The sequence below is a fragment of the Oncorhynchus nerka genome, linkage group LG2, assembly GCF_034236695.1.
Source record: "Oncorhynchus nerka isolate Pitt River linkage group LG2, Oner_Uvic_2.0, whole genome shotgun sequence".
NCBI lineage: Eukaryota > Metazoa > Chordata > Actinopteri > Salmoniformes > Salmonidae > Oncorhynchus > Oncorhynchus nerka.
The window spans coordinates 74,705,172-74,731,797 of NC_088397.1; the positions used below are offsets into that span (position 1 = coordinate 74,705,172).

At 42.9% G+C, this 26,626-nt stretch overlaps 1 protein-coding gene across 7 annotated transcripts in view; it reads right to left on the reverse strand.

Moving 5' to 3' along the window:
* Window positions 1–6,587: 6,587 nt before the first annotated feature.
* Window positions 6,588–26,626, reverse strand: part of LOC115142418 (calcium-dependent secretion activator 1-like) — a 204,625-nt gene continuing 184,586 nt past the window's right edge. For 4 of the 7 annotated variants that reach the window (XM_065002588.1, XM_065002597.1, XM_065002589.1 and 1 more), the window contains 11 exons: window positions 24,711–24,867; window positions 24,152–24,293; window positions 23,050–23,214; window positions 21,339–21,494; window positions 16,345–16,492; window positions 16,160–16,234; window positions 15,838–15,921; window positions 15,661–15,693; window positions 12,864–12,971; window positions 8,347–8,451; window positions 6,588–7,915 (listed from right to left, as the gene is read on the reverse strand). In XM_065002588.1, the coding sequence (XP_064858660.1) occupies window positions 7,739–7,915; window positions 8,347–8,451; window positions 12,864–12,971; window positions 15,661–15,693; window positions 15,838–15,921; window positions 16,160–16,234; window positions 16,345–16,492; window positions 21,339–21,494; window positions 23,050–23,214; window positions 24,152–24,293; window positions 24,711–24,867 (1,350 nt within the window). In that variant the 3' untranslated portion in view covers window positions 6,588–7,738. The remainder of the gene's footprint in view (window positions 7,916–8,346; window positions 8,452–12,863; window positions 12,972–15,660; window positions 15,694–15,837; window positions 15,922–16,159; window positions 16,235–16,344; window positions 16,493–21,338; window positions 21,495–23,049; window positions 23,215–24,151; window positions 24,294–24,710; window positions 24,868–26,626) is intronic. The other 3 variants (XM_065002615.1, XM_065002610.1, XM_065002607.1) reach the window with 1 other exon arrangement.

The window sequence follows — 26,626 nt, forward strand, 5'->3', positions numbered from 1 at the left end:
CCTAGCCCCCCGACACACAAACTACTGCAGCATAAATACTGGAGGCTGAGACAGGAGGGGTCAGGAGACACTGTGGCCCCATCCGATGACACCCACGGACAGGGCCAAACAGGAAGGATATAACCACACCCACTTTGCCAAAGCACAGCCACCACACCACTAGAGGGATATCTTCAACCGCCAACTTACCATCCTGAGACAAGGCCGAGTATAGCCCACAAAGATCTCCGCCATGGCACAACCCAAGGGGGGCGCCAACCCAGACAGGAAGATAACATCAGTGACTCAACTCACTCAAGTGATGCACCCCTCCTAGGGACGGTATGAAAGAGCCCTAGTAAGCCTGTGAGTGACTCAGCCCCTGTAATAGGGTTAGAGGCAGAGAATCCCAGTGGAAAGAGGGGAACCAGCCAGGCAATGACAGCAAGGGTGGTTCGTTACTCCAGAGCCTTTCCGTTCACCTTCACACTCCTGGGCCAGACTACACTCAATCATATGATCCACTGAAGAGATGAGTCTTCAGTAAAGACTTAAAGGTTGAGACCGAGTCTGCGTCTCTCACATGGGTAGGCAGACCATTCAATAAAAATGGAGCTCTATAGGAGAAAGCCCTGCCTCCTGCTGTTTGCTTAGAAATTCTAGGGACAATTAGGAGGCCTGCGTCTTGTGACCGTAGCGTACATGTAGGTATGTACGGCAGGACCATCTCAGAGAGATAGGTAGGAGCAAGCCCATGTAATGCTTTGTAGGTTAGCAGTAAAACCTTGAAATCAGCCCTTGCCTTGACAGGAAGCCAGTGTAGGGAGGCTAGCACTGGAGTAATATGAAATTTAGGGGAAAAAATGGTTCTAGTCAGGATTCTAGCAGCCGTATTTAGCATTAACTGAAGTTTATTTAGTGCTTTATCCGGGTAGCCGGAAAGTAGAACGTTGCAGTAGACTAACCTAGAAGTGACAAAAGTATGGATACATTTTTCTGCCTCATTTTTGGACAGAAAGTTTCAGATTTTTGCAATGTTACGTAGCTGGAAAAAAGCTGTCCTTGAAACAGTCTTGATATGTTCTTCAAAAGAGAGATCAGGGTCCAGAGTAATGCCGAGGTCCTTCACAGTTTTATTTGAGACGACTGTACAACCATTAAGATTAATTGTCAGATTCAACAGAAGATCCCTTTGTTTCTTGGGACCTAGAACAAGCATCTCTGTTTTGTCCGAGTTTAAAAGTAGAACGTTTGCAGCCATCCACTTCCTTATGTCTGAAGCACATGCTTCTAGCGAGGGCAATTTTGGGGCTTCACCATGTTTCATTGAAATGTACAGCTGTGTGTCATCTGCATAGCAGTGAAAGTTAACATTATGTTTTCGAATGACATCCCCAAGAGGTTAAATATATAGTGAAAACAATAGTGGTCCTAAAACGGAACCTTGAGGAACACCGAAATGTACAGTTGATTTGTCAGAGGACAAACCATTCACAGAGACAAACTGATATCTTTCCGACAGATAAGATCTAAACCAGGCCAGAACTTGTCCGTGTAGACCAATTTGTGTTTCCAATCACTCCAAAAGAATGTGGTGATCGATGCTATCAAAAGCAGCACTAAGGTCTAGGAGCACGAGGGCAGATGCAGAGCCTGAAAGGGGGTGGAGACCAGCACAAAGACATGTGAAACAGATCAGGGCGTGACAGGTAGTGGTAAAGTGACTAGGCAACAGGAAAGATAATAGGCAGTTGTTCAAAACAACTTGGAACTCGGAAATCTCAGACTTACGACTTCAGTGCCTTCAAAATAACTGGAAACTCTGGGAAAAAAACGTGCTCCTACTGGGAAAAATCTATTTGAAAGGTCATCTAATTGGAAATTACAACTTGGGAACTCTGGCCTCTTTCTAGAGCTCTGACTTTCCGACCCGAAGATCACTGACGTCATGATTTGACCTCGTATTTTTCAGAGTTCCCAGTCGTTTTGAACGTGGCAAGTAACAGCAGCGTATGTGATGAGTGTGGAAGTGTGTGTGTGTGTTTGTGCGAATGTGTGCCTGTGTGTACGTGTTATGTGTGAGTGAGTGAGTGTGTTGGAGTGTCAGTGTATGTATGTGTGAATATGTGGGTAGAGTCCAGTGTGTACAGTGGTGTGTATTCTTGGATGCCAAGGGAAGCCAGACATCCATCAAAAATGTTCCAAGTGAAAAACATAAAAAATAAATAATTTCTTCTCTTTGTGTTTCATAAATTTCCTTCAATGGGCAAGAGGATACTGAATGTATCTCACCGTAGATAGCCTCCGACCAAACAAAACTCTGTCTGACTCAGTGTGTGTAGGATATCTATCTGATGCTGTCAGGTCAGAAAGAGTATGACATTGTTGCCGCCTATAGCATTGAATACAGGGGAAGCAAGTGAGCATTTGGCCTCCCTTGATACATTAAAAAAAATAATAGCCAATCAGTGTTGAGTTAAACTGAGTGAGCTCAGCTGTGAATGGTCGTGGCGCACCAAAAAAAGTATCAAGGGAAGCCAGTTTGGATTTGACTTCAAGCCAATCACATCACAAGCTAGCCAAATGGCATTATTGACAGAATTTTGTTTTTATTGTTGAATCTCGTTGTGTTGTTGTCCTCCGGTGTCTCGCTAGCTAGCTAAAATCAGCCCTTTCCTAAATTAGACATGGGATGGAGATAGGGATTTGGACCTGTGGTTTTACTTAATTTTCCGTACTAGCCAATGATTATAACGGTGATTCTCATCCAACCATAAAAGTCATACATTGTGCCCCATGCCCGAGAGGATGGAATTTCAACATGTAGCTAGATGTAATATACTAATGTTAACTAGCTGGCCTGGTGTATCATTACCCATGAAAGGAAGTTAGGCTAGCAAGCAAGTATTTTAGTCAGGTAGCCTAGTACATCAAAAACTAAAGGCATGTACTGTATGACAGAATCATAGACTGTTTAGACAACATGAAAGAGGAGGATGGCATTGGTGTGAGTCAACATGTTTGTACACACACACACACACACACACACACACACACACACACACACACACACACACACACACACACACACACACACACACACACACACACACACACACACACACACAGAGAAATCAGTCCCATGCACAGCCACATCATGTTTACCTTACGTAGATAGGAGTATTTATTTTAGTTTTCAGACTAAGCACAGGTGATTAGATAACATTGAAGTTGAAATTTTGCTGGAATAGTGGAGGCAGCTCCTATTTCTTTTCAACTTACAATAACTCGCAGTGGTTCTAAATAAATAGTTGTTTAGTGGTCCAAAAATGTGGGAAACATACCCTTGCTTGACCATGCTGTAGGTCATGTTTGTTACATGAAATATGTTTTGTGGACTTCACCAGACAGATGTGGCTCTCCAGTTTTGTAATGAAACAAATGTGTGGTTGAGTTTATTCTGCCACTGTGTCTTCTTATTGTCTCGGCCTTAGGCCTATATATTATGACGTCAAGGCATATGAATTAATTATTGAGCAAATAACACAATAATCACAACACATGGGGTGTAATATGGCTTTTTTTCTGGATTGGCTTCCCTGGTGATTTTACCCACGCACCGCTACTGACCGTGTGTGCATAGAGTCAAAAAGAGTTAGTGCAAAAAGGGTAAATGCAGATAGTCCGGGTAGCTATTTGGTTAAAACCTGTTATGGCAAGGCGATCCCCGAGGGGAACTCCACCCCCTCATTCAGCTGAAAAGGTGGTGCAGGGAATTCAACAATATTCTTTCGAAATATTTATCTTTCACACATTAACAAGTCCAATACAGCAAATGAAAGATAAACATCTTGTTCATCTACCCATCATGTCCGATTTTTTAAATCTTTTACAGCGAAAACACAACATATATTTGTTAGACCACCACCAAATCAAAGGAAAAACACAGCCATTTTTCCAGCCAAAGATAGAGTCACAAAAGCAGGATTAGAGATAAAATGAATCACTAACCTTTTGAAAATCTTCATCAGATGACAATCATATGACATGTTACACAATACATTTATGTTTTGTTCGATAATATACATATTTATATCCACAAATCTCGGTTTACATTGACGCCATGTTCAGAAATGCCTCCAAAATATCCGGAGGAATTATAGAAAGCTACGCCAGATAACAGAAATACTCATCATAAACTTTGACTAAAGATACATGTTCTACATATAATTAAAGATACACTGTTTCTTAATGTAACCTCTGTGTCAGATTTTTTTTAAACGTTACGAAAAAAGCCTACCATGCAATAATCTGAGACAGCGCTCAGACGTAAAAGTATTTCTCCGCCATTGTTGGAGTCAACAGAAATACGAAATCATAAATATTCCCTTACCTTTGATGATCTTTCATCAGAATGCAGTGCAAGGAGTCCTAGTTCCACAATAAATCATTGTTTTGTTCCATAAGGTCCAATACTAGTGTCCAATTAGCTGTATTTGCTAGCACTTTCAGCTCACGTGCCCAAAAGCTGACGCTGGTCCAGGACAACTCGCACGAAAACTTCAAAAAGATATATTCCAGGTCGAATAAACTGGTCAAACTAAGTAGAGAATCAATCTTTAGGATGTTATTTTCATATATATCCAATAACGCTCCAACCGGATCATACGTTTTCATCTGCAGCCAAATGGAACAACGGTGGCACCCACAGAGAAATGCACACAGGGAAATTGCATTCTGCCAAGACCGTGACTATTTCCCCTCCCATTCGGTCAAAGTTCACACCAGAAGCTCAATTCCACGTTCTACAGAATGAGGACATCTAGTGGAAGGCGTAGGAAGTGCTACCAGATCCATATCTTGTTTGGAAAGGAAGGGGCAATGATGTCCAATTTGACCCACATTCAGAATTTCACTTCTTGTTTGGAAGATTGCCTGCCCTATGAGTTCTGTTATACTCACAGACATAATTCAAACAGTTTTAGAAACTTCAGAGTGTTTTCTATCCAATAGTAATAATACTATGCATATATTAGAAATCTAGGACAGAGTAGGATGCAGTTCACTATGGGCACGCAATTCATCCAGAGTGAAAATATTGCCCCCTATCCTCAACAAGTTTCATTTAACAGTCATAGCTTAGGGATAGAAGCTGTTCAGGAGCCTTTTGGTCCTAGACTTAGAGCACCAGAACCGTTTGCCATACCATAGCAGACAGTCTATAACTTGGTGGCTGGAGTCTTTGACAATTTTAAGGGCCTTCCTCTAACACCACCTGGTTTAGAGGTCCTGAATGGCAGGGAGTTTGGCCCCAGTGATGTACTGCGCCGTACACTCTACCCTTTGTAGCGCCTGGCGGGTGGATGTAAAGCAGTTGTCAAGCCCTCTTCCCAACTGTGTTGGTGAGTTTGTACCATAATCGGTTCTTAGTGATGTGGACTATCCTCGGTTCTAGGTTTCTTCCTAGGTTCTGGCCTTTCTAGGGAGTTTTACCTAGCCATCGTGCTTCTACACCTGCATTGCTTGCTGTTTGGGGTTTTAGGCTGGGTTTCTGTACAGCACTTTGAGATATCAGCTGATGTAAGAAGGGCTTTATAAATACATTTGATTTGATTTAATTTGACTCCGACTCACTCCGCTACAGCCCCATCAATGTGAATGGGGCCATGTTCAGCCCTCCGTTTCCTGTAGTCCCCAATAAGCTCCTCTGTCTTGCCCACGTTGAGGGAGAGGTTGTGTCTATCTCTAACCGCCCTATAGGCTGTCTCATCGTCATTTTTGATCAGACCCACCACTGTTGTGTCATCGGCAAACTTAATGATGGTGTTGGATGCGTGCGTGGCCACACAGTCGTGGGTGAACAGGGAGTACAGGAGGGGACTAAGCATTCATCCCTGAGGTGCCCCATGTTGAGGGTCAGGGTGGCGGATATGTTGTTGCCTACCCTCAGCACCTTGGGGGCGGCCCGTCAGGAAGTCCAGGATCCAGTTGCAGAGGGAGCTGTTCAGTCTCGAGGGACCTTAGCTTAGTGATGAGGTCAGTTCTATTTTCTATGGTAACATTATCACCCTCTGGTTGCCAGTAGTTGTTTTACAGTTATACCTAACCTCACCATTATGGACATTTGTCACGTTGGTAACAATGACTCGGGAGACAGGCGCTGGAATGCGTAATAGGCTTTTTGTAATATACCCCAAATTACGGCGTGCCGGATAAGGGCACCGTCACAAAAACACAGGGGTGAAACCCAAACAAAAGAGCGAGGAGTACCTTGAATAAATACACACGCACACAATGATTAACACACGGGACGAGACCCGTAATCAACGGCACAAAAACCAAAACACACAGCACAGGTACTCACACGCACCAACGGACATTGTAACAATAATTGACAGCACCATGGTGAACAAAGGGCACATATATACAAATACAATCAGTGGGAATAGGGACCAGGTGTGCGCAAGGAAAGTTCCAGAGGGATCCGTGACAACATTGTTCTGTCCCTGTGTGCAGATTTAAAAAGATCTCCTCTCCCCTTCCCTCGGTCAAATAGGTAATTGACAAACATTATATAAATAACACAAAAGGGACAACAACTGTGTATTTGTACAGTAATTTTTATTTAGAGGCCACAGCTCTTGCATATTACAACTGTTGGCTTTCATAAGGCAAAAGCAAGAATGATCCACCAGCTAATTTCACACAGAAAACAGAAAGCGTTCAGAGGGTGGGGACCCACAGGCATGCAGCAATGGCTCAGAATGCAATGTACAGCGTTGTATATACAAAACAACAGTGAGAACCAAGGAAATGCCACACAGCTCATCCTAATCAACTACGGAATCAAACAAAAAAGACGGACCAACTTTAATTTTGGTAAATAAAAAAACTTTTTCTTTTTAGCGCTTTTTTCTCTGTAAAAGTGCAACTCAATTTAAAATAGAGTAGAACCTGTTTCAAGGTCTTTTCAACAACGTAGAAATAAAAATATAATCTCCAACAAGATATCAAAATGGAGCTATGAGAATATTGCATTTCTAGGTTACCCACTCATTTTAGTTCAAAATGGCTGCTGGACAATGTCTCGTTTGTGTTAGGGTGAGAGATTATGAAGTCACAGAGCATTGACATAGATATGGAAACGCAAGTTCTAGAACATACTATGGGGTTGAGAGTAGAGTGAGTAGACGAGAAGACGTTTATCCTAAACAGCTTTGAACATAGTTTTCAGTTTGAAGCATCCACTTAAAGACGGATAAGACAAATAAAAGGGTACATACACTCATCGTCACAAACATGTACCATTATAATGAATGTAGAATACGACAAAGAAGCGCCATATAGGTTTGCATTGGACAGGAACACACCTAATAATCTCACTCAACATATTCAAACAAATGGTACTCCATATTGCTTAGGAACACATAGAAATGAATTTAGAAATCATTGAGACAAAGATATCATCGGTGCTATCTTCAGCATGACACAGCTAAACTGTCAATCATGGTTTATTTTTTCAAAAATTTTCCTCAGTATAGTAATTACTATTTGTATTGTTTATTACAGGTCCTTCATGGGCATTTCAAGCTGACAAACAGGTCCTAGAGTTGATATGTGAGTAACAGAGTTGGTACATGCATTGGTTACCAGGCTAAGTCAAAACTTGTGAGAGGAGTGGGTCGGAGGTGGGGTGTGGAGACAGGAGTAGACAGGGGTAAAGGGAGGTGCCAGTTCTGGTGTTGGGTGGTGCCGGGCTCTAGTCGTCGTCTTCGTCCTCTTCGTCACTGTCCTTCATGGAGATTCCCCCCATGCCTCCCTCCTTCATGGACGCGTTGGCCTCCTCCAGGGTCAGTCTGTTCCTCACCGTGTCATACATCTTACTGTTCAGGGTGGAGTCTAGCACCCCCTGCAGACGGAAGTCACGGTACTTTTTCTACAAGAAGAAGGATGATTTATGCGTAAATTGGTTAGCCGGTACAGAGGGATGATAATTTTGACAGTAACGAAAGGCTCTAGAAAGAATGTGTTTCACCGGGTTAGAGGTAGACTACATGGAAATCAGTGATAGTAATTATAAAGAGATGAGGGTCTCTCCAATCACCATCACACTATAACGCCTACCATACCCCTAAGATACATTTGTCAACATACCCTTTCAATCACGTTCCCATCTTGCCATCACGTAAGGCGACACTAGTCTCAAAAGAGATTTAACCCCTGGGGTGCCAGTAAGTCTGTAGGCCATCATAAATAAGAATTCTTAACTGACTTGCCTAGGTAAATAAAGGTTAAATAAAAAGTATAAAAAGTTACAGTACCTGGGTTACAGTGCAGGTTATTAACCCCTCCCTGCCAGTGAGTTACCTTGACAATCCTGATGAGTATCTTGAGCTGGTAGACATGGAGCTGCTGGTCCATTCGCTCAGTGAGCCAAGTCCCCAGTAGGTTCATGGTGGCTGTGTACCATTGCTGCAACACACACAAACACAGTGTTCTCCAGCAAAACACACACACACACACATTGACGAAAGCACACACACACACACACACACACACACACACACACACACACACACACACACACACACACACACACACACACACACACACACACACACACACACACACACACACACACACACACACACACACACACACACACACACACACACACACACACACACACACACACAGAAGACACAATTCTGTAGTGGTGAATAGAAGCACACACTGAACATGCATAAAATACTGTTTCAGAAAAAACATTATTATTTCATAATTCCCATTTCTCCAATCACTGCAGGACTACAAAAATCTGAGGGAAACAATTAAATGATTAATACATTGCCAGGGTATACTAGTAGTAGACATTAGTATTAGTAGTAGACAATCTATACAATCTTGATGTTTTCTGGCACAGCAATTCTGGCTCCAGTACACTGAGGGACACAATCTTATATAGTTTTTAATAAACTGAACATAATATGCCATACATAATTTGTATCTGAATTTAAATAAGTAAATTATTTACTTCAAATGTACTTCCAGACTAGAGCTAAAGCCCTATGAAGACTCTTCAATACTTATTTGCAACATCACAACGTCTTAGAACATTCCTTCTACATACTGTAACTCCACAGTGTCGTTTCAACTCGATCATTTGCGGAAAATGAAATCATAATGAGAAAATGAGGAAAGCGTTAGGCAGGCAAGGAGCAGACAGTTGTGCTATTTTCTTATACCTTTTCAGAAGATCGTTTCATTCATGCATTCAGAGTGTAGGATAAGATTGATCTAGATTATTCATATCAGAGATCAAGTTATAAGAGAAAAGCACACAAGAGAGGAGTGATGAACCAAGGAAGATAGGAGATAGTCACCTCCCTCGAACGTCCAGAAAAATATATAAACTTTGAGTAATGTGGAGTGAGTAGGCAGGGTCAGGATTGAGGGCCTGGTCAGGAATGAGGGCCAGGAATGAGTGCCTGGAGAGTCAGGAATGAAGGCCTGGAGGGCCTGGAGGCCCAGGAATGAGGGCCTGGAGGGTCACGATTGAGGGCCTGGAGGGTCTGGAATGAGGGCCTGGAAGGCCAGGATTAGACTTGTTTTGGTTGGTTTTTGGATGGTTTCACTGGTCTAATTGCCCTAGCTCTAATTTGATTGGACCCAGGTTTATTTGTCCTGTAGAGATGACTGGTAGGTCAGGAGATTTTGGATTGGCGCTTGAGGTCAGATATTAGCGGATTGATGCCTGTCCACTTCACATGGTCGAGTTGAGCCTACGTGCGTGCAATGCATGCAGACCTGGAAGGTAGGTGGGTGGGTGGCTGGGTGGATGCGTGCGTGCAGAGATTTGTTGGCTGTATGTGTCGTATAGTGGTATGGCAGTATATTCAAATACAGTGCATTTGGAAAGTATTCAGACCCCTTGACTTTTTCCACATTTGGTTACGTTACAGCCTTATTCTAAAATGGATTAAATAAATACAAATCCTCCGAAATCTACACATAATACCCCATAATGACAAAGCGAAAACAGGTTTTCATAAATGTTTGCTGAGAAGGCCAGCATCCCGGAGTTGCCTCTTCACTGTTGACTTTGAGACTGGTGTTTTGCGGGTACTATTTAATGAAGCTGCCAATTGAGGACTTGTGAGGAGTCTGTTTCTCAAACTAGACACTCTAATGTACGTGTCCTCTTACTCAGTTGTGCACCAGGGCCTCCCACTGCTCTTTCTATTCTGGTTAGAGCCAGTTTGCGCTGTTCTGTGAAGGGAGTAGTACACAGCATTGCACGAGATCTTCAGTTTCTTGGCAATTTCTCACATGGAATAGCCTTCATTTCTCAGAACAAGAATAGACTGACGAGTTTCAGAAGAAAGTGTTTTGTGTCTGGCCATTTTGAGCCTGTAATCAAAACCGCAAATGCTGATGCTCCAAATACTCAACTAGTCTAAAGAAGGTACGTTTTAGTGCTTCTTTAATCAGAGCAACAGTTTTCAGCTGTGCTAACATAATTGCAAAGGGGTTTTCTAATGATCAATTAGCCTTTTAAAATGATAAACTTGGATTAGCTAACACAACGTGCCATTGGAACACAGGAGTGATGGTTGCTGATAATGGAACTCTGTATGCCTATGTAGATATTCCATATAAAGATATTCAGTTTACGGCTACAATAGTAATTTACAACATTAACAATGTCTGCACTGTATTTCTGATCAATTTGATGTTATTTTAATAGACAGAATTAGGTTTTTCTTTCAAAAACAAGGACATTTCTAAGTCACTCCAAACTTTTGAACGGTAGTGTATGGAAATCAGATTTTATTTTTTATTTTTTATAAATTAGCAAAAATATATGAAAAATCTGGTTTTGCTTTGCCGTTATGGGGTATTGAGTGTAGATTGATGAGGGAAACAAACTATTTCATCCATTTTTAGAGTAAGGCTGTAACGTAACAGAATGTGGGAAGTCAAGGGGTCTGAATACTTTCCGAAGGCACTGTAGTAGTATGGTAGTGTAGTAGTATGGTAGTATATTAGTATGGTAGTATAGTAGTACGTTAGTATAGTAGTATGGTAGTATGGTAGTATAGTAGTACGTTAGTATAGTAGTATGGTAGTATATTAGTATGGTAGTATAGTGGAATGGTAGTATGGTAGTATATATTTGTAGTATGTTAGTATGGTAGTATACAGTAGTAGTATAGTAGTATAAGGGTATGATAGTATGTTAGTATGGTAGTATAGTAGTAGGACTGAGGCAGAACTCTAAGAGGAGAAGGGTCATGCTAGAAGATGTACACAGGAAGATTATTTGACTTGAATTCATGCCATTCAACATAATGTGCTAAAACAATGCAACATTAGAGATAAGTGCCACTTTCTGAAGAGAGAGATAAGGCGGTAGGAGTTATGGGGTTAATAAAGAAAGAAAGAATTGAGAGAGAGAGAAAAAAAAGTAAAGTTGTTGAAATGAATTGTGAAAGATAGAAAGAGAGAGAGACAGATGCAGCATTGGGGAGTGTTGCCAATACATGCAAAGAGATGGATGGACTATAATAGCATTAGGAGGGAAAATAATGTTTATAAAACCATCAAATCTAATCAGACACTAACGGAAAAACAAACTTAAACACTGTTGCAACCAAAACATCCACAGCTCAAAAGACGTAAACAGTCAAACCTGGTAGGGCCAGGTCAGAAGCAGCTATACTAACAGCCACACATCAGAAACAGTAGGGATGAGGTACTTTTTAGCAGTGTAGAAATACAAGGAGACAGACAGGGACAGCCAGTGTTGACTTCAAAGATGAAAACAACCATACTTCACAGTAGTACAACACACCTCTCAAGCACAAATCGGCACACCTCTCAAACACACAAAGCCAACACACAGTGACAGCGCTGGTACAGAATGCTACTGCACAAATAATACCTTTCAAACACACTAATACACAGCTAATACACATACTGAATCACTGTACCGCACACCTCTCAGACACACAAAGCCAACACACACACATCTGTGCACCACAATACTGTACAGTTTATACATTTCAGGGGTATGAAGCAGACACACATTACCGTAGTACACCTCACGGAAATGGTGGACACATTATTTCAAATGCACCACATAAGGATTACATGCTTGTAAGACAGTGCTCTCATATCACTGGCTTTTGCCAGACCGATTCAAACGTGAACGTGTACAGATGTAGGATCTTCATTTGATCACCTTGTTGCAGGAGAACGTTCCTGCAATGCATGGCATTTAAATCTTTGAGTGTTTGAGGTTTAAAAAGGCTTCTGAAGTTTGTACTTTCCACATTGACATTTCAGGCTTGATTTTCCCTTACGAAATATGTTTCAACCCCTACAAAAATGTCCATAAATTTTAATCCACAAATGAAGATCCGACATCTGAATTGTAAAGTACTATATCATATTCAAGATTATTTACATAGAAAATGAATGTCAGTTATTATGTATCCTAGTGTTGGAGTGAATTAGATGATCTGTGCATAATCCCATATCTTTCTTTACCCGAGAGCACTGCTTTTGATAATCCTGCCTGATGGTGCTTGTTTGGATTCTTTGCTTGTAAACAAAAGGGATCCAACCAATTCCCAAAGGTCCAAAAGCACTGTGGCAATGCATACCAGAATACAGTGGGCAGCAGCAGAGGAGGAAGAAAAGATAGAAGAGAAAAGCCACTAGAGGAGGATAATAAAACTCTTCTGTACCAGGCTGTGATAGGTATACACACAGCCCATGGTCTCAAAATGTGACATATCATATCCCTTCTCTGTCACAATTGTTTTGCCACATTTTGGAAACCCCCCTTCCTATTGGTCAGGAGGAGGCATCTTACTTACATCAAATAACCTTTCTATATACACCTCCTCATTGACCTTATCTCGCAGGATGTCCTGAGAGTGGCGGACACAGGTCACGTAACCGTCGGCAACGTCCATCCCAGGCTTCTGCAAACACACCAGAAACAGAAACATTGTAAATCTGTCATTTGTAATATGTAAAATGTATTTAAAATATACTAAAGAATATGGAAAATAAATAAAATATTTAAAACTCTGAAATTAAATAATGATGTACTAAATACAGTTGAAGTCGGAAGATAACATACACCTTAGCCAAATACATTTAAACTCAGTTTTTCACAATTCCTGACATTTAATCCTAGTAAATTTTCCCTGTTTTAGGTCAATTAGGATCACCACCTTATTTTAAGGTGAGATGTCAGAATAATAGTAGAGAGAATTATTTATTTCAGATTTTATTTCTTTCATCACATTCCCAGTGGGTCAGAAGTTTACATTCACTCAATTAGTATTTGGTAGCATTGCCTTTAAATTGTTTAACTTGAGTCAAATATTTCGGGAAGCCTTCCACAAGCTTCCCACAATAAGTTGGGTGAATTTTGGCCCATTCCTCCTGACAGAGCTGGTGTAACTGAGTCAGGTTTGTAGGCCTCCTTGCTCACACATGCTTTTTCAGTTCTGCCCATACATTTTATATAGGGTTGAGGTCAGGGCTTTGTGATGGCCACTCCAATAACTTGACTTTGTTGTCCTTAACCTCTTCAGTCGACCCTCTACTTTTTTGAACATTTTGTTAAAAATCGCGCAACATTTCAGCGCCCTGCTACTCATGCCAGGAATAGGAAAACCTGATCACAGAAAATGGAAATAAATATCCTTGCGCCACTTCCAGCAATTGTTAACAGTGAGCCGAATTAGATAAGACCGAGCATTCAACTCCCACAGCATCCCCATGTTGTCTAGAGTCTTGTGAATTGAATCCTCTTTGATTCTTGGTTGAACCGAAAGAGGGGCACGACTTACCTCCGGTCTCCGCCCAGATCATTCCGGAAGAGCTCTCTCCTGAAATTTTTTCCAAGACGACAGCTAATGATATTTACATCGCCTACGGATGATTTTTATCGCTTATTAACGTTTACTAATACCTAAAGTAGCATTACAAACGTATTTCGAAGTGTTTTGTGAAAGTTTATCGTCTACTTTTTGAATTTAAAAAAATGACGTTACGTTGTGAAATCGCTGTTTTTTTCGTTTATCACACAGTCTACATATAACGATATCTTGGCTTTATATGGCCCGATTTAATCGAAATAAAGACCCAATAGTGTTTATGGGACATCTAGGAGTGCCAACAAAGAAGATGGTGAAAGGTAATGACTGTTTTCTATTTTATTGTGCGGTTTGTGTAACGCCGAAATGCTAATTATTTTGTTTACGTCCCCTGCTGTGCTTTTCTGTTGTAGTGTATTGGTGCATGCTATCAGATAATAGCTTCTCATGCTGTCGCCGAAAAGCATTTTAAAAATCGGACTTGTTGCCTGGATTCACAACGAGTGTAGCTTTAATTTGATACCCTGCATGTGTATTTTAATGAACTTTTGAGTTTTAACTAATACTATTAGCATTTAGCGTAGTGCATTTGCATTTCCAGAGCTCTAGTTGGGACGCAAGCGTCCCAAGTAGAGGCAACAGGTTAAACCATTTTGCCACAACTTTGGAAATATTCCTGGGGTCATTGTCCATTTGGAAGACCCATTTGCTTTAAATTCCTGACTGATGTCTTGAGATTATGCCATCTATTTTGTGAAGTGCACCAGTCCCTCCTGCAGCAAAGCACCCCCACAACATAATGCTGCCACCCCCGTGCTTCACGGTTGGGATGGTGTTCTTCGGCCTGCAAGCCTCCCCCTTTTTCCTCCAAACATAACGATGGTCATTATGGCCAAACAGTTCTATTTTTGTGTCATCAGACCAGAGGACATTTCTCCAAAAAGTACAATCTTTGTCCCCATGTGCAGTTGCAAACCGTAGTCTGGCTTTTTTATGGCAGTTTTGGAGCAGTGGCTTCTTCCTTACAGAGCGGCCTTTCAGGTTATGTCGATATAGGACTCGTTTTACTGTGGATATAGATACTTTTGTACCGGTTTCCTCCAGCATCTTCACAAGGTCCTTTGCTGTTGTTCTGGGATTTATTGGCACTTTTCGTGCCAAAGTACGTTCATCTCCAGGAGACAGAACGCGTCTCCTTCCTGAGAAGTATGGCGGCTGCGTGGTCCCATGGTATTCAAAGATGCACTGAGTTTGAAGGTAGGCCTTGAAACACATCCACAGGTACAAATGATGCCAATTATCAGAAGCTTCTAAAGCCATGACATAATTTTCTGGAATTTTCCAAGCTGTTTAAAGGCACAGTCTACATAGTATATTTAAACTTCTGACTCACTGGAATTGTGATACAGTGAAATAATCTGTCTGTAAACAATTGTTGGAAAAAATGACTTGTGTCATGCACAAAGTAGATGTCCTAACCGACTTGCCAAAACTATAGTTTGTTAACAAGAAATTTGTGGAGTGGTTGAAAAAACGAGTTTTCATGACTCCAACCTAAGTGTATGCAAACTTCTGACTTCAACTGTACCTACTCACACAGTAAAACGTATTAAAGAGAATAAAAATAGGGGTTATGGGAGAAAAATGTATCTTCTCTGCACAGCACAGTAAAATCACCCCAAACACATAAGAATGTACTGAATTATATATACTTCCTTTCGGATCACATATCTCTACTGGTTTGACATTTTACAGATATCAACGTGGACTGCAGCACACTTACAGGGACATCCACATACTTAGACGCAGCTTTCACCTGAAATTACAGACAGAATGTGACAAGAAAAGATGAGAATTGCATCATTTGCACAGTCACCAATATAACTAAAATAATTGACAGAAAAACAGTTCCATCTACCACGATATTGGATGAGATACAGTAGAGAAGCAATAGTCTTACCGTGAATGACATGAAAGATGAGAAGAGAGTGCCTTCATCGTATCGGGAGATCTTCGCCAACAGGGCCTCCAGAATAACCACAAACTGAGAAGAATTGAGACACACAAACAACAAATAAAACATCTAATCAAATTGTATTTGTCACATGAGCCAAATACAACAATGAAATGGTTTCAAACAACTAACAAATAGATTTATCCCAGACCACAAATCACAATTCTTCTTTTCTAGTACCACAAAGCAAGCTTAGGCCAACCACAATATGAGTCACGTATTGTTAGGAAGGACAACTTCTATAAGAAAGAAGAAGAGTGAGGTATACCTTAGCCACCATGAGTTGGATCATGTCTTTCACACTCTCCTCAATCAGTTCATCTATTTGGGCGTGGTACTGTTTCTGAAATACCAAATAACACACAGTTCATCTATTTTGGTGGTACATTTTCTAGTAGGTGTATGTGATCCCTTGTGGGAATTGAACCCACAACCTTTGCACCACATTCTTACCTCCTGGCCCATCTCCATGGCACACAGCTTGGCGGACTGGTCCTTCGCGTCCACCATCACATTGAACATGGTGCATATTGCTGCCGAGATGCGGAAGTCTGTTCCCCTGCTGCTCTTTGCCAGCTTGGACTCAAATGCCATCTTAGTGCTGCAATACACATCAGTGAACATCTCTATGTAATGTATCATATTTTGTTTGAGGCAGAGGCTCATGTCCAGCCACATGATCGAGAGACACACACACACACCAACACCGACACAACACCGCCTCGCTTCGCTTTCTTAGGAAACTATACAGTATTTTGTTTTTTATGTATTGTTTCTTACACTGTTACCCCAGGAAATCTTAATTCTTATTACATACAGCCGGGATGAACTATTGGATATAAGAGCAACGTCAACTTACCAACATTATGACCAGGAATAAGACTTTCCCGAAGCGGATCCACCACCCAGGACAATGGATCGGATCCCAGCAGGCGACCCAAAACAACGTGGCAAGGGGCAAAGGGGCAAGGGGCAAACGGAGCGGTCTTCTGGTCAGGCTCCGTAGAGGGGCACATCGCCCACCGCTCCAGAGTAAACTACTCGCCAATGTTCAGTCTCTTGACAACAAGGTAAATTAAATCCGAGCAAGGGTTGCCTTCCAGAGAGACATCAGAGATTGTAACATTCTCTGTTTCACAGAAACATGGCTCACTCAGGATATGTTATCAGAGTCGGTACAGCCACCTGGTTTGTTCACGCATCGCGCCGACAGAAACAAACATCTCTCTGGTAAGAAGAAGGGCGGGGGTGTATGCCTTATGATTAACGAGTTGGGGTGTGATCATATCAACATACAGGAACTCAAGTCCTTTTGTTCACCTGACCTAGAATTCCTTACAATCAATTGCCGACCGCATTATCTACCAAGAGAATTCTCTTCGATTATAATCACAGTCGTGTATACCCACCCCCTCCCAAAGCAGACACCTCGACGGCCCTGAAAGACCTTCTTATGACTCTTTGTAAACTGGAAACCACATATCCTGAGGCTGCATTTATTGTAACTGGGGATTTTAACAAGGCTAATCTGAAAACAAGGCTCCCTAATCCCTAAAGACCCGGGCTGGCAAAATTCTGGATCATTGTTACTCTAAATTCCGCGACACAAACAATGCCCTCCCTTGCCCTCCTTTTGGCAAATCTGAACACCACTCAATTTTGTTGCGCCCAGCATATAGACAGAAACTAAAACAGGAAATGCCCATGCTCAGGTGTATTCAATGCTGGTCCAACCAATCTGATTCCACGCTTCAAGATTGCTTCGATCACATGGACTGGGATATGTTCCGGATAGCGTCGGACAACAACATTGATGTATACGCTGATTCGGTGAGCGAGTTTATTAGCAAGTGCATCAGTGATGTTGTACCCACAGCGACAATTAAGACCTTCCCCAACCGTGGATTGATGGCAGCATTCGCACAAAACTGAAAGCTCGAACCACTGCTTTTATTCAGGGCAAGGCGAACAGAAACGTGACCAAATACAAACAGTGTAGCTATTCCCTCTGCAAGGCAATCAAACAAGCTAAGAGTCAGTATAGAGACAAAGTAGAGTCGCAATTCAACAGCTCAGACACAAGAGGTATGTGGCACGGTCTACAGTCAATCACGGACTACAAAAAGAAAACCAGCCCCGTCGTGGTCCCCGATGTCTTGCTCCCAGACAAACTAAACAACTTCTTTGCCTGCTTTGAGGAAAATACAGTGCCACCGACACAAACCACTACCCAAACCTGCGGGCTCTCCTTCACCGCAGCCAACGTGAGTAAAACATTTAAACATGTTAACCCTCGCAAGGCTGCCAGCCCAGACGGCATCCCCAGCCGCGTCCTCAGAGCATGCGCAGACCAGCTGGCTGGTGTGTTTACGGACATATTCAATCAATTCCTATCCCAGTCTGCTGTTCCCACATGCTTCAAGAGGGCCAAGATTGTTCCTGTTCCCAAGAAAGCTAAAGTAACTGAGCTAAACGACTATCGCCCCGTAGCACTCACTTCCGTCATCATGAAGTGCTTTGAGAGACTCGTCAAGGATCATATCACCTCCACCCTACCTGACACAATAAACCCTCTCCAATTTGCTTACCGCCCCAATAGGTCCATAGACGACGCAATCGCAATCACACTGCACACTGCCCTATCCCACCTGGACAAGAGGAATACCTATGTAAGAAAGCTTTTCATCGACTACAGCTCAGCATTTAACACCATAGTACCCTCCAAACTCGTCATCAAGCTCCAGACCCTGGGTCCCGACCCCGTCCTGTGCAACTGGGACCTGGACTTTCTGACGGGCCGCCCCCAGGTGGAGAGGGTAGGAAACAACATCTTCACCCCGCTGATCCTCAACACTGGGGCCCCCACAAGGGTGCGTTCTCAGACCTTTCCTGTACTCCCTGTTCACCCATGACTGCGTGGCCATGCACGCCTCCAACTCAATCATCAAGTTTGCAGACGACACTACAGTGGTAGGCTTGATTACCAACAACGACGAGACGGCCTACAGGGAGGAGGTGAGGACCCTCGGAGTGTGGTTTCAGGAAAATAACCTCACACTCAACGTCAACCAAACAGGAGATGATCGTGGACATAGTAGATGATCGTGGGCATAGTTTCCAATCACGGACTACAAGAAGAAACCCAGCCCAGTCACGGACCAGGATGTCTTGCACGGACCAGGATGTCTTGCTCCCAGGCAGACTAAATCACTTTTTTGCCCGCTTTGAGGACAATACAGTGCCACTGACACGGCCTGCAACACAACAGTGGTAGGCTTGATTACCAACAACGACGAGACGGCCTACAGGGAGGAGGTGAGGGCCCTCGGAGTGTGGTGTCAGGAAAATAACCTCACACTCAACGTCAACAAAACTAAGGAGATGATTGTGGACTTCAGGAAACAGCAGAGGGAACACCCCCCTATCCACATCGATGGATCAGTAGTGGAGAGGGTAGCAAGTTTTAAGTTCCTCGGCATACACATCACAGACAAACTGAATTGGTCCACTCACACTGACAGCGTCGTGAAGAAGGCGCAGCAGCGCCTCTTCAACCTCAGGAGGCTGAAGAAATTCGGCTTGTCACCAAAAGCACTCACAAACTTCTACAGATGCACAATCGAGAGCATCCTGGCGGGCTGTATCACCGCCTGGTACGGCAACTGCTCCGCCCTCAACCGTAAGGCTCTCCAGAGGGTAGTGAGGTCTGCACAACGCATCACCGGGGGCAAACTACCTGCCCTCCAGGACACCTACACCACCCGATGTTACAGGAAGGCCATAAAGATCATCAAGGACATCAACCACCCGAACCACTGCCTGTTCACCCCGCTATCATCCAGAAGGCGAGGTCAGTACAGGTGCATCAAAGCTGGGACCGAGAGACTGAAAAACAGCTTCTATCTCAAGGCCATCAGACTGTTAAACAGCAATCACTAACATTGAGTGGCTGCTGCCAACACACTGTCATTGACACTGACCCAACTCCAGCCACTTTAATAATGGGAATTGATGGGAAATTATGTAAATATATCACTAGCCACTTTAAACAATGCTACCTTATATAATGTTACTTACCCTACATTATTCATCTCATATGCATATGTATATACTGTACTCTAGATCATCGACTGCATTCTTATGTCACTAGCCACTTTAACTATGCCACTTTGTTTACTTTGTCTACATACTCATCTCATATGTATATACTGTACTCGATACCATCTACTGTATGCTGCTCTGTACCATCACTCATTCATATATCCTTATGTACATATTCCTTATCCCCTTACACTGTGTATAAGACAGTAGTTTTGGAATTGTTAGTTAGATTACTTGTTGGTTATCACTGCATTGTCGGAACTAGAAGCACAAGCATTTCGCTACACTCGCATTAACATCTGCTAACCATGTGTATGTGACAAATAAAATTTGATTGATTTGATTTGACTTCAGGAAACAGTAGAGGGAGCACCCCCCCATCAACACCGACGGGACAGTAGTGGAGAAGGTGGAAAGTTTTAAGTTCCTCGGCGTACACATCGCGGAAAAACTGAAATGGTCCACTCACACAGACAGAGTGGTGAAGAAGGCGCAACAGCAACCTCAGGAGGCTGAAGAAATTTGGCTTGTCACCAAAAACACTCACAAACTTTTACAGATGCACAATCGAGAGCATCCTGTCGGGCGGTATCACCGCCTGGTACGGCAACTGCTCACAATCGTAAGGCTCTCCAGAGCGTAGTGAGGTCTGCACAACGCATCACCGGGGGCTACCAAACTACCTGCCCTCCTGGACACCTACACCACCCGATGTCACAGGAAGGCCAAAAAGATCATCAAGGTCAACAACCACAAGGTCACCCCGCTATCATCCAGAAGGCGAGGTCAGTACAGGTGCATCAAAGCTGGGACCGAGAGAGGGAAAAACAGCTTTTACCTCAAGGCCATCAGACTGTTAAACAGCCATCACTAACATTGAGTGGCTGCTGCCAACATACTGACTCTCATCTCTAGCCACTATAACAATTAAAAATTGGATGTAATAAATGCATCACTAGTTACTTTAAACAATGCCACTTTATATAATGTTTACATACCCTACATTGCTCATCTCATATGTATATACTGTATTCTATACCATCTACTGCAACTTGCCATTCGGCCATCGCTCACCCATGTATTTTTATGTACATATTCCTATTCATTCCTTTACACTTGTGTGTAAAAGGTAGTTGTTGTGAAATTGTTTGATTACTTGTTAGATATTACTGCATGGTCGGAACTAGAAGCACAAGCATTTCGCTACACTCGCATTAACATCTGCTAACCATGTGTATGTGACCAATAAAATGTGATTTGATTTGATTTGACACACACATACACTGACAACACCATTACATCGAATCCAGCACAGAAACATACACACAACACACACACACACACACCGTTTGACGCAGTTCTCGATCATGTCGCTGGACATGAGCTTCATGCGGTTCTCCAGGTGTTTGGCAAACTCCTCCTCGGGCCAGTGCAGGTCCCTGATGAAGGTCTGCAGCGCCTCCAGCTTCCAAAACAAGTCCTCCGATGTCCCAGAGCCATTGCTGCACACCAACGGCACACCCAAACACAAACAGGTCAGAGGGCAAAGGTCACAGAAGACAGAGGGGTCAGGGGGGTGTAAAGGAGGATGCTGGTCCTCCACACCTCAACTGCTGGGGTCAAAGGTCCTTTATTCTAACCACACACCGACCGACTGTTCCAGAGTAATGTCCTTCATATTAACTCAACTTATAAATATCAGATCTTCTCTGACAGACAGTCAGTGTGTGGGGGAAATAAAAGGTCAGGGTTGACTCCAACATTGAAATAACCATGCTGTAGCACATGGTTATTATTAACCCTTTAGGTGTGAAGTGGAATCATGCAGGATTGTCACTGCAGATATCTCACAGGCGAGGGAGCGAGGGAGTAGAGAGGTAAGGGAAGGCGTGCCTTGAAACATGGCTATAATTTTGTGTTCAAAAGTAGGTTTAATTGATCTCTATTGAACTTAGTTTGTTTTGGGTATATACGATCAATCACAGAAAATAAAACTCTTGAAGAGCAGCCCCCTCTCTCACCCCCCATGTCCTCAGGCTGGTGGTACTGGGCGGGTATACTACAGTGTAGTAGCTATTAAACACACCATGCAGTCATGTCTGAAGTTGCTGACATCCTGGGTAGAGCTGACTGAGATAGGGGATGCAGGAAAAGCAGGAGGAGGAGGAGAGTAAAAGAGGACAGGAGAGGGGGCAGATCTCTACTATATTGGATGCCAGCTGCACTGAAGCGGTGGTTGCTTCAGAGCATTCAGCAAACAGTCCACCCACCCAGTTACAACCAGGTGGACTCTCTACCCACCGCTCCACATCCCAACCATAGAAATAGAAACACTAGAATGAAAATACCCGATAACCACCAGCCCCACCCACCCTATCCCACTGGCCATAGACAGCAACTGTGTTTTCTATTAGCAATCAGTGGTATAGTCAACTGTTCATGAGCACTATGGACAAACTACTTTATTCTCTACAGTGCAATTATGAAAACTGTTGGAGAGAGGAGGAAAGATACACATTGGACAGACAATTCCAGATGAATTACATCCACTGCTGCAATAGAGTTCAGTGCAACAAAACCCCAACACTTCCAGTGAGAGATGGTTTGAATCTCTATCTCTGTTCCTCGCAGCTCAACTGCATGCATGTTGAGGGGAAATGAGAAGGCATCAGATAGCCATTCATTTCAAGAACAAACCAGTCTAAACTCTAAACAAGCCTAAACTACTGTATTTAACCCCTTTGCAGTGCTCTTGGCATGAACATGATAGGATCGGTAAAGACCGGTCTGCTTTAATGTTTACCCCAGATTTGATTTGAGGAACGTAAAGTAGTCATATCTGGAATGTGCGTGCCATGCTCTAGCCTATGAGGTTGAGAAATAAGCTATTTTCCCTTACATAATGTCTAAGCAGGTCGTTGGCAGAGATATTTCAAAATGTAAATCAATATTTTAATTGTCAATGACCTGTGACATGGGGACCTAGGGGACATCTTCATACCAAGGCAATATGTTGCTGATGCACATAACTCTAAGGTGAACTAGTTGAATACACACTCAGGGACATAGATAGCAGCCATCCATGACGGGGTGGAAAAACTAGGCATTGTTGGAAGGTTAACTGATAGTCCTGCTACTGGCGGCAGATTTGGTACTTTGGGAATTTGGAGGTTGACATTTGGTATTTGGAGATTCACATTGGGCAGATTACTTGTTAAGCTCCTGCAGAAGAGACAGACAAAAAGAACAAAATAAATCCAGAACAGTGGTAATGTAGACACTGCTGCAGATCAAAGCCATGTGACACTGTACAGTCAAAGTAATCAAATCCAGAACACAAGAGGAAAAGTCACAAAGAAACCGATCATCTTCTGACATGATACATGGTATGTAAATACCACACATAAACAAGAGCAACAGCTAGAGAAGCAGATGTTTTCTGAAGCACATAGAAAAAGAGGACCTACTACATTCAGAATAAGCGGTGGATTTCAGAGACACAGAGACACATAGAGTATAACAGCAGTGGTGAGACAAAACAGCAAAGTTATATAAACACAAGACCTATAGTCTAGAAATATGCATTTTCCTTTGAGGTTTAGAGCTTTGTAAAGAGCTTCCTTTATGAAGAAAGCAAAGCTAAATGTAAATGGAATGACAAATCAATAAGAATTACTTACAAAGTGAAAAAGAGCAAATTAGAAACAAAAACAACACCGGAGAGCTTCTGTCCCTAGCGACATTTCAAAGCACAGACTATGAACGTTAGACCATGAAACAAAAAGGATGGAAATATTGGAGATTGACTTCAATTAAACAGAACAATACACTCTAAAGCTTAGAGCTTATGACAATAAAACGAATAGTTTTAATAATACCTTATCGTCGTACCATCATATTCAGGTTTAATTTGTTTCTGAAGTTGGAATCACTGATCTCCAAGGCCTTTGTATCCTAATAAAAGTTGTATTAATGCCTATCGGGATATGTTTTCCTCATCAGAAAAGAAACTCTGACTGAGGAGTGTGGTGAGGCAGTCAAATTTCATTAAGGAGTGAACAACATGAGGTATAGTAGTCTTGTAAGAGTGTCTCTATCCTGGCCTCTCTAGCCATCCTAAAATAGCAGACAGTTAGTGAGAGGGTGGATGGTCCCTTACTTTACAGGCACCCAGGACTCTCCCTCACACCCCCTGGTGATAGACTGAGCGATGGAGGACTCCATCAGGTCTACATATCTAACCACCAGGGGAGAATAGAGGTCCTGCAGGTGTTTGTGGAATTTCCCGTTGCACAGGTGATCTAGAAGCAGAAGAAGAGAGAGAGAATAAAGAGATTATAGCAATAAACATTGTTCAATAGTTATATTGTTAATAAACATCATAGAAGAGCAGTGATTTAGGCAGAAGACGGAGAGAGAGAATACAGTATTGATTTTATAACATAAATGTCACAAAGGGGCTGGACCAAGCAGTGTTAGTATAGCACAGAACAGTACATGTTTTTGAAAATAGTCTGTTCTGAATCACTGTTTCCAAGGTGCTATTCCTGGAGAAATGTCACAGCCACCTTTAGCTGTTTAAGATGGGTGAAAACTGGACTTTTGAGTGGGTGGTTAATCTCTTTCACATTCCAAGATATGACAAGAATCTAACTTGTTCCTTAATGTTTATTGGAGAAGGCCATTGGTGTATATAAGAAGAGAAACAGGAAACGTACAGTCCGTGCGGAGGAAGTCATTAAGCAGCTGGAAGAGAGGGAAGCTGTCCCAGCTCTCAGGAGACTGGATCTCCAGGGCAGCGTCCATGTCCACAGCGTACATGGCCAGGAAGGTCTCAGCGTGCTCCGTCATCAGGTCAGACCACCAGGCAAAGGCCTAGACACACACACACCACGGACAGGACAGAGACAGAACCAGGGAGGGGGTGAATGTTGAACACAAGCCCCAGTCAGGGTGTGAGGATATGGGGTAGAGCAGGCTGGACAGCGAGGGGGCAGAGCAGACTGGGAAGGATCACACACGTACTGGAGCTAATCAGAGCTCTAACAAACCCCACACCAGCAAAGCACTGTGGACTGATATTATGTGTAGGTAAGTAGGCACAGTGTACTTGGATTATTGGCCGTTAAATGTAGTGACTTTATGTGGTTAACTATAGTAATGGATGTCTGTAGCCTTGCAAACCCATGTGTTCTCCAATAATGAGTAAAACCAATCCACAGCTCTTGCTGGTGAAGACTAAAGGGATCTGGGCTGCTTAAAACCTTAGCTAGCCTCCCACCAATGTGAGAAGAACTTTACAATACATTTATACACAAAGCCAAAAATAGCATGATGATATCATAAAGCTGAGTAATTATGTTGTATTCAGTAATTCTTGATAATTCATCTCTAGAATGAGGGAGGGTCACAGCCTGGCGGGGGGGGGGGGGGTGCCTTGGGTACCTTTTCTCATGCAGACTGATGTAGAAAACTCCCTACATGCTTTGCTCTCCAGGACCAGGAAGGAGCTCGGGTTTCCACCATTCACATCATTGCCATACCAACAGAACACTCCTCTGTAGATGTGAATGTGACACAGGTCATGTCCATGCACTGCACTCTGCCATATAATAGGAAGTAGGCACACTGACCGAAGACTGCAGCACATAGCTTCTCTACTAACTACAGGGTCTTCAGAGGGACAATTTGTGAACAGACCAAGGTACTTGATATGGGTCTCCCCAGTGATTTTCAGGATGACTAGTTAGGGGGAACAATGCTACTTAGTAGGTCAGAAGGAGGTATTTATCCATGTCTGTTTTCATTGACCTTTCTGTTGATGTTGCTCCTGTGCTCGCAGTCTTGGCTCTGCTTATTTGCTCATCTTTGGAAAAACTTGACATTTGACAAATTCCAAAAGGGGAAACTGATTAAACTGTGAAAAGCTTAATCCTTCCAGTTATGTTGCATGCTTTTATTCCATATCGAATCAATATCCCCTGAAAAACATCTGCCATAGGGGGACTATAGCTAGCCCAGCGCAGTGGTACGGCATTGCAGTCATGTTCTCACTTACCTACTGTCTGCCCAGTTACCTGCCCACCCCATCCCCAGACTATTTACAACACTATAAATCATTAGTGCTATAGTACACGCAGCAGACCTGTGCAAGCTCCATCATCATACACAGGGCAGGGGGAGTGAGTGTGGACTCAGGTTATAGTTCCAGGAAGGAGGGATGGACAGGTAAATTGGGGGCTCCATCCTACTGTATGTTGGGGGAGGGGAACCCAGGCAAGGCCCAGGCCTCTACTGCAGACCCAGGCTCAGTGCTCAGGCTCAGCCAGAGAGGGTACAGGCTCTAGTGCTGCAACAGGCACCATCGTTCACAACAGGCTCAAAGGAGAAGTCCTGGTGGACTGTACCAACACTTCAGAGAAAGGGGGCAGGGCATTTAGTGGACATGCACAAACCATTACAGGGTTACAGGGGGGAGGGGGTTCTCATTCAACTTCACCACGTACCTCTTTGCCCTGCAGGGAGCGAATATCACCGATCATACAGACAGTGAAAACACAGGGAGATGTACAGGATAGTAAACAGTAGTGTATCTACAGTATCAGGCATTCCTATAAAGGGTTTCTGAGTGGTG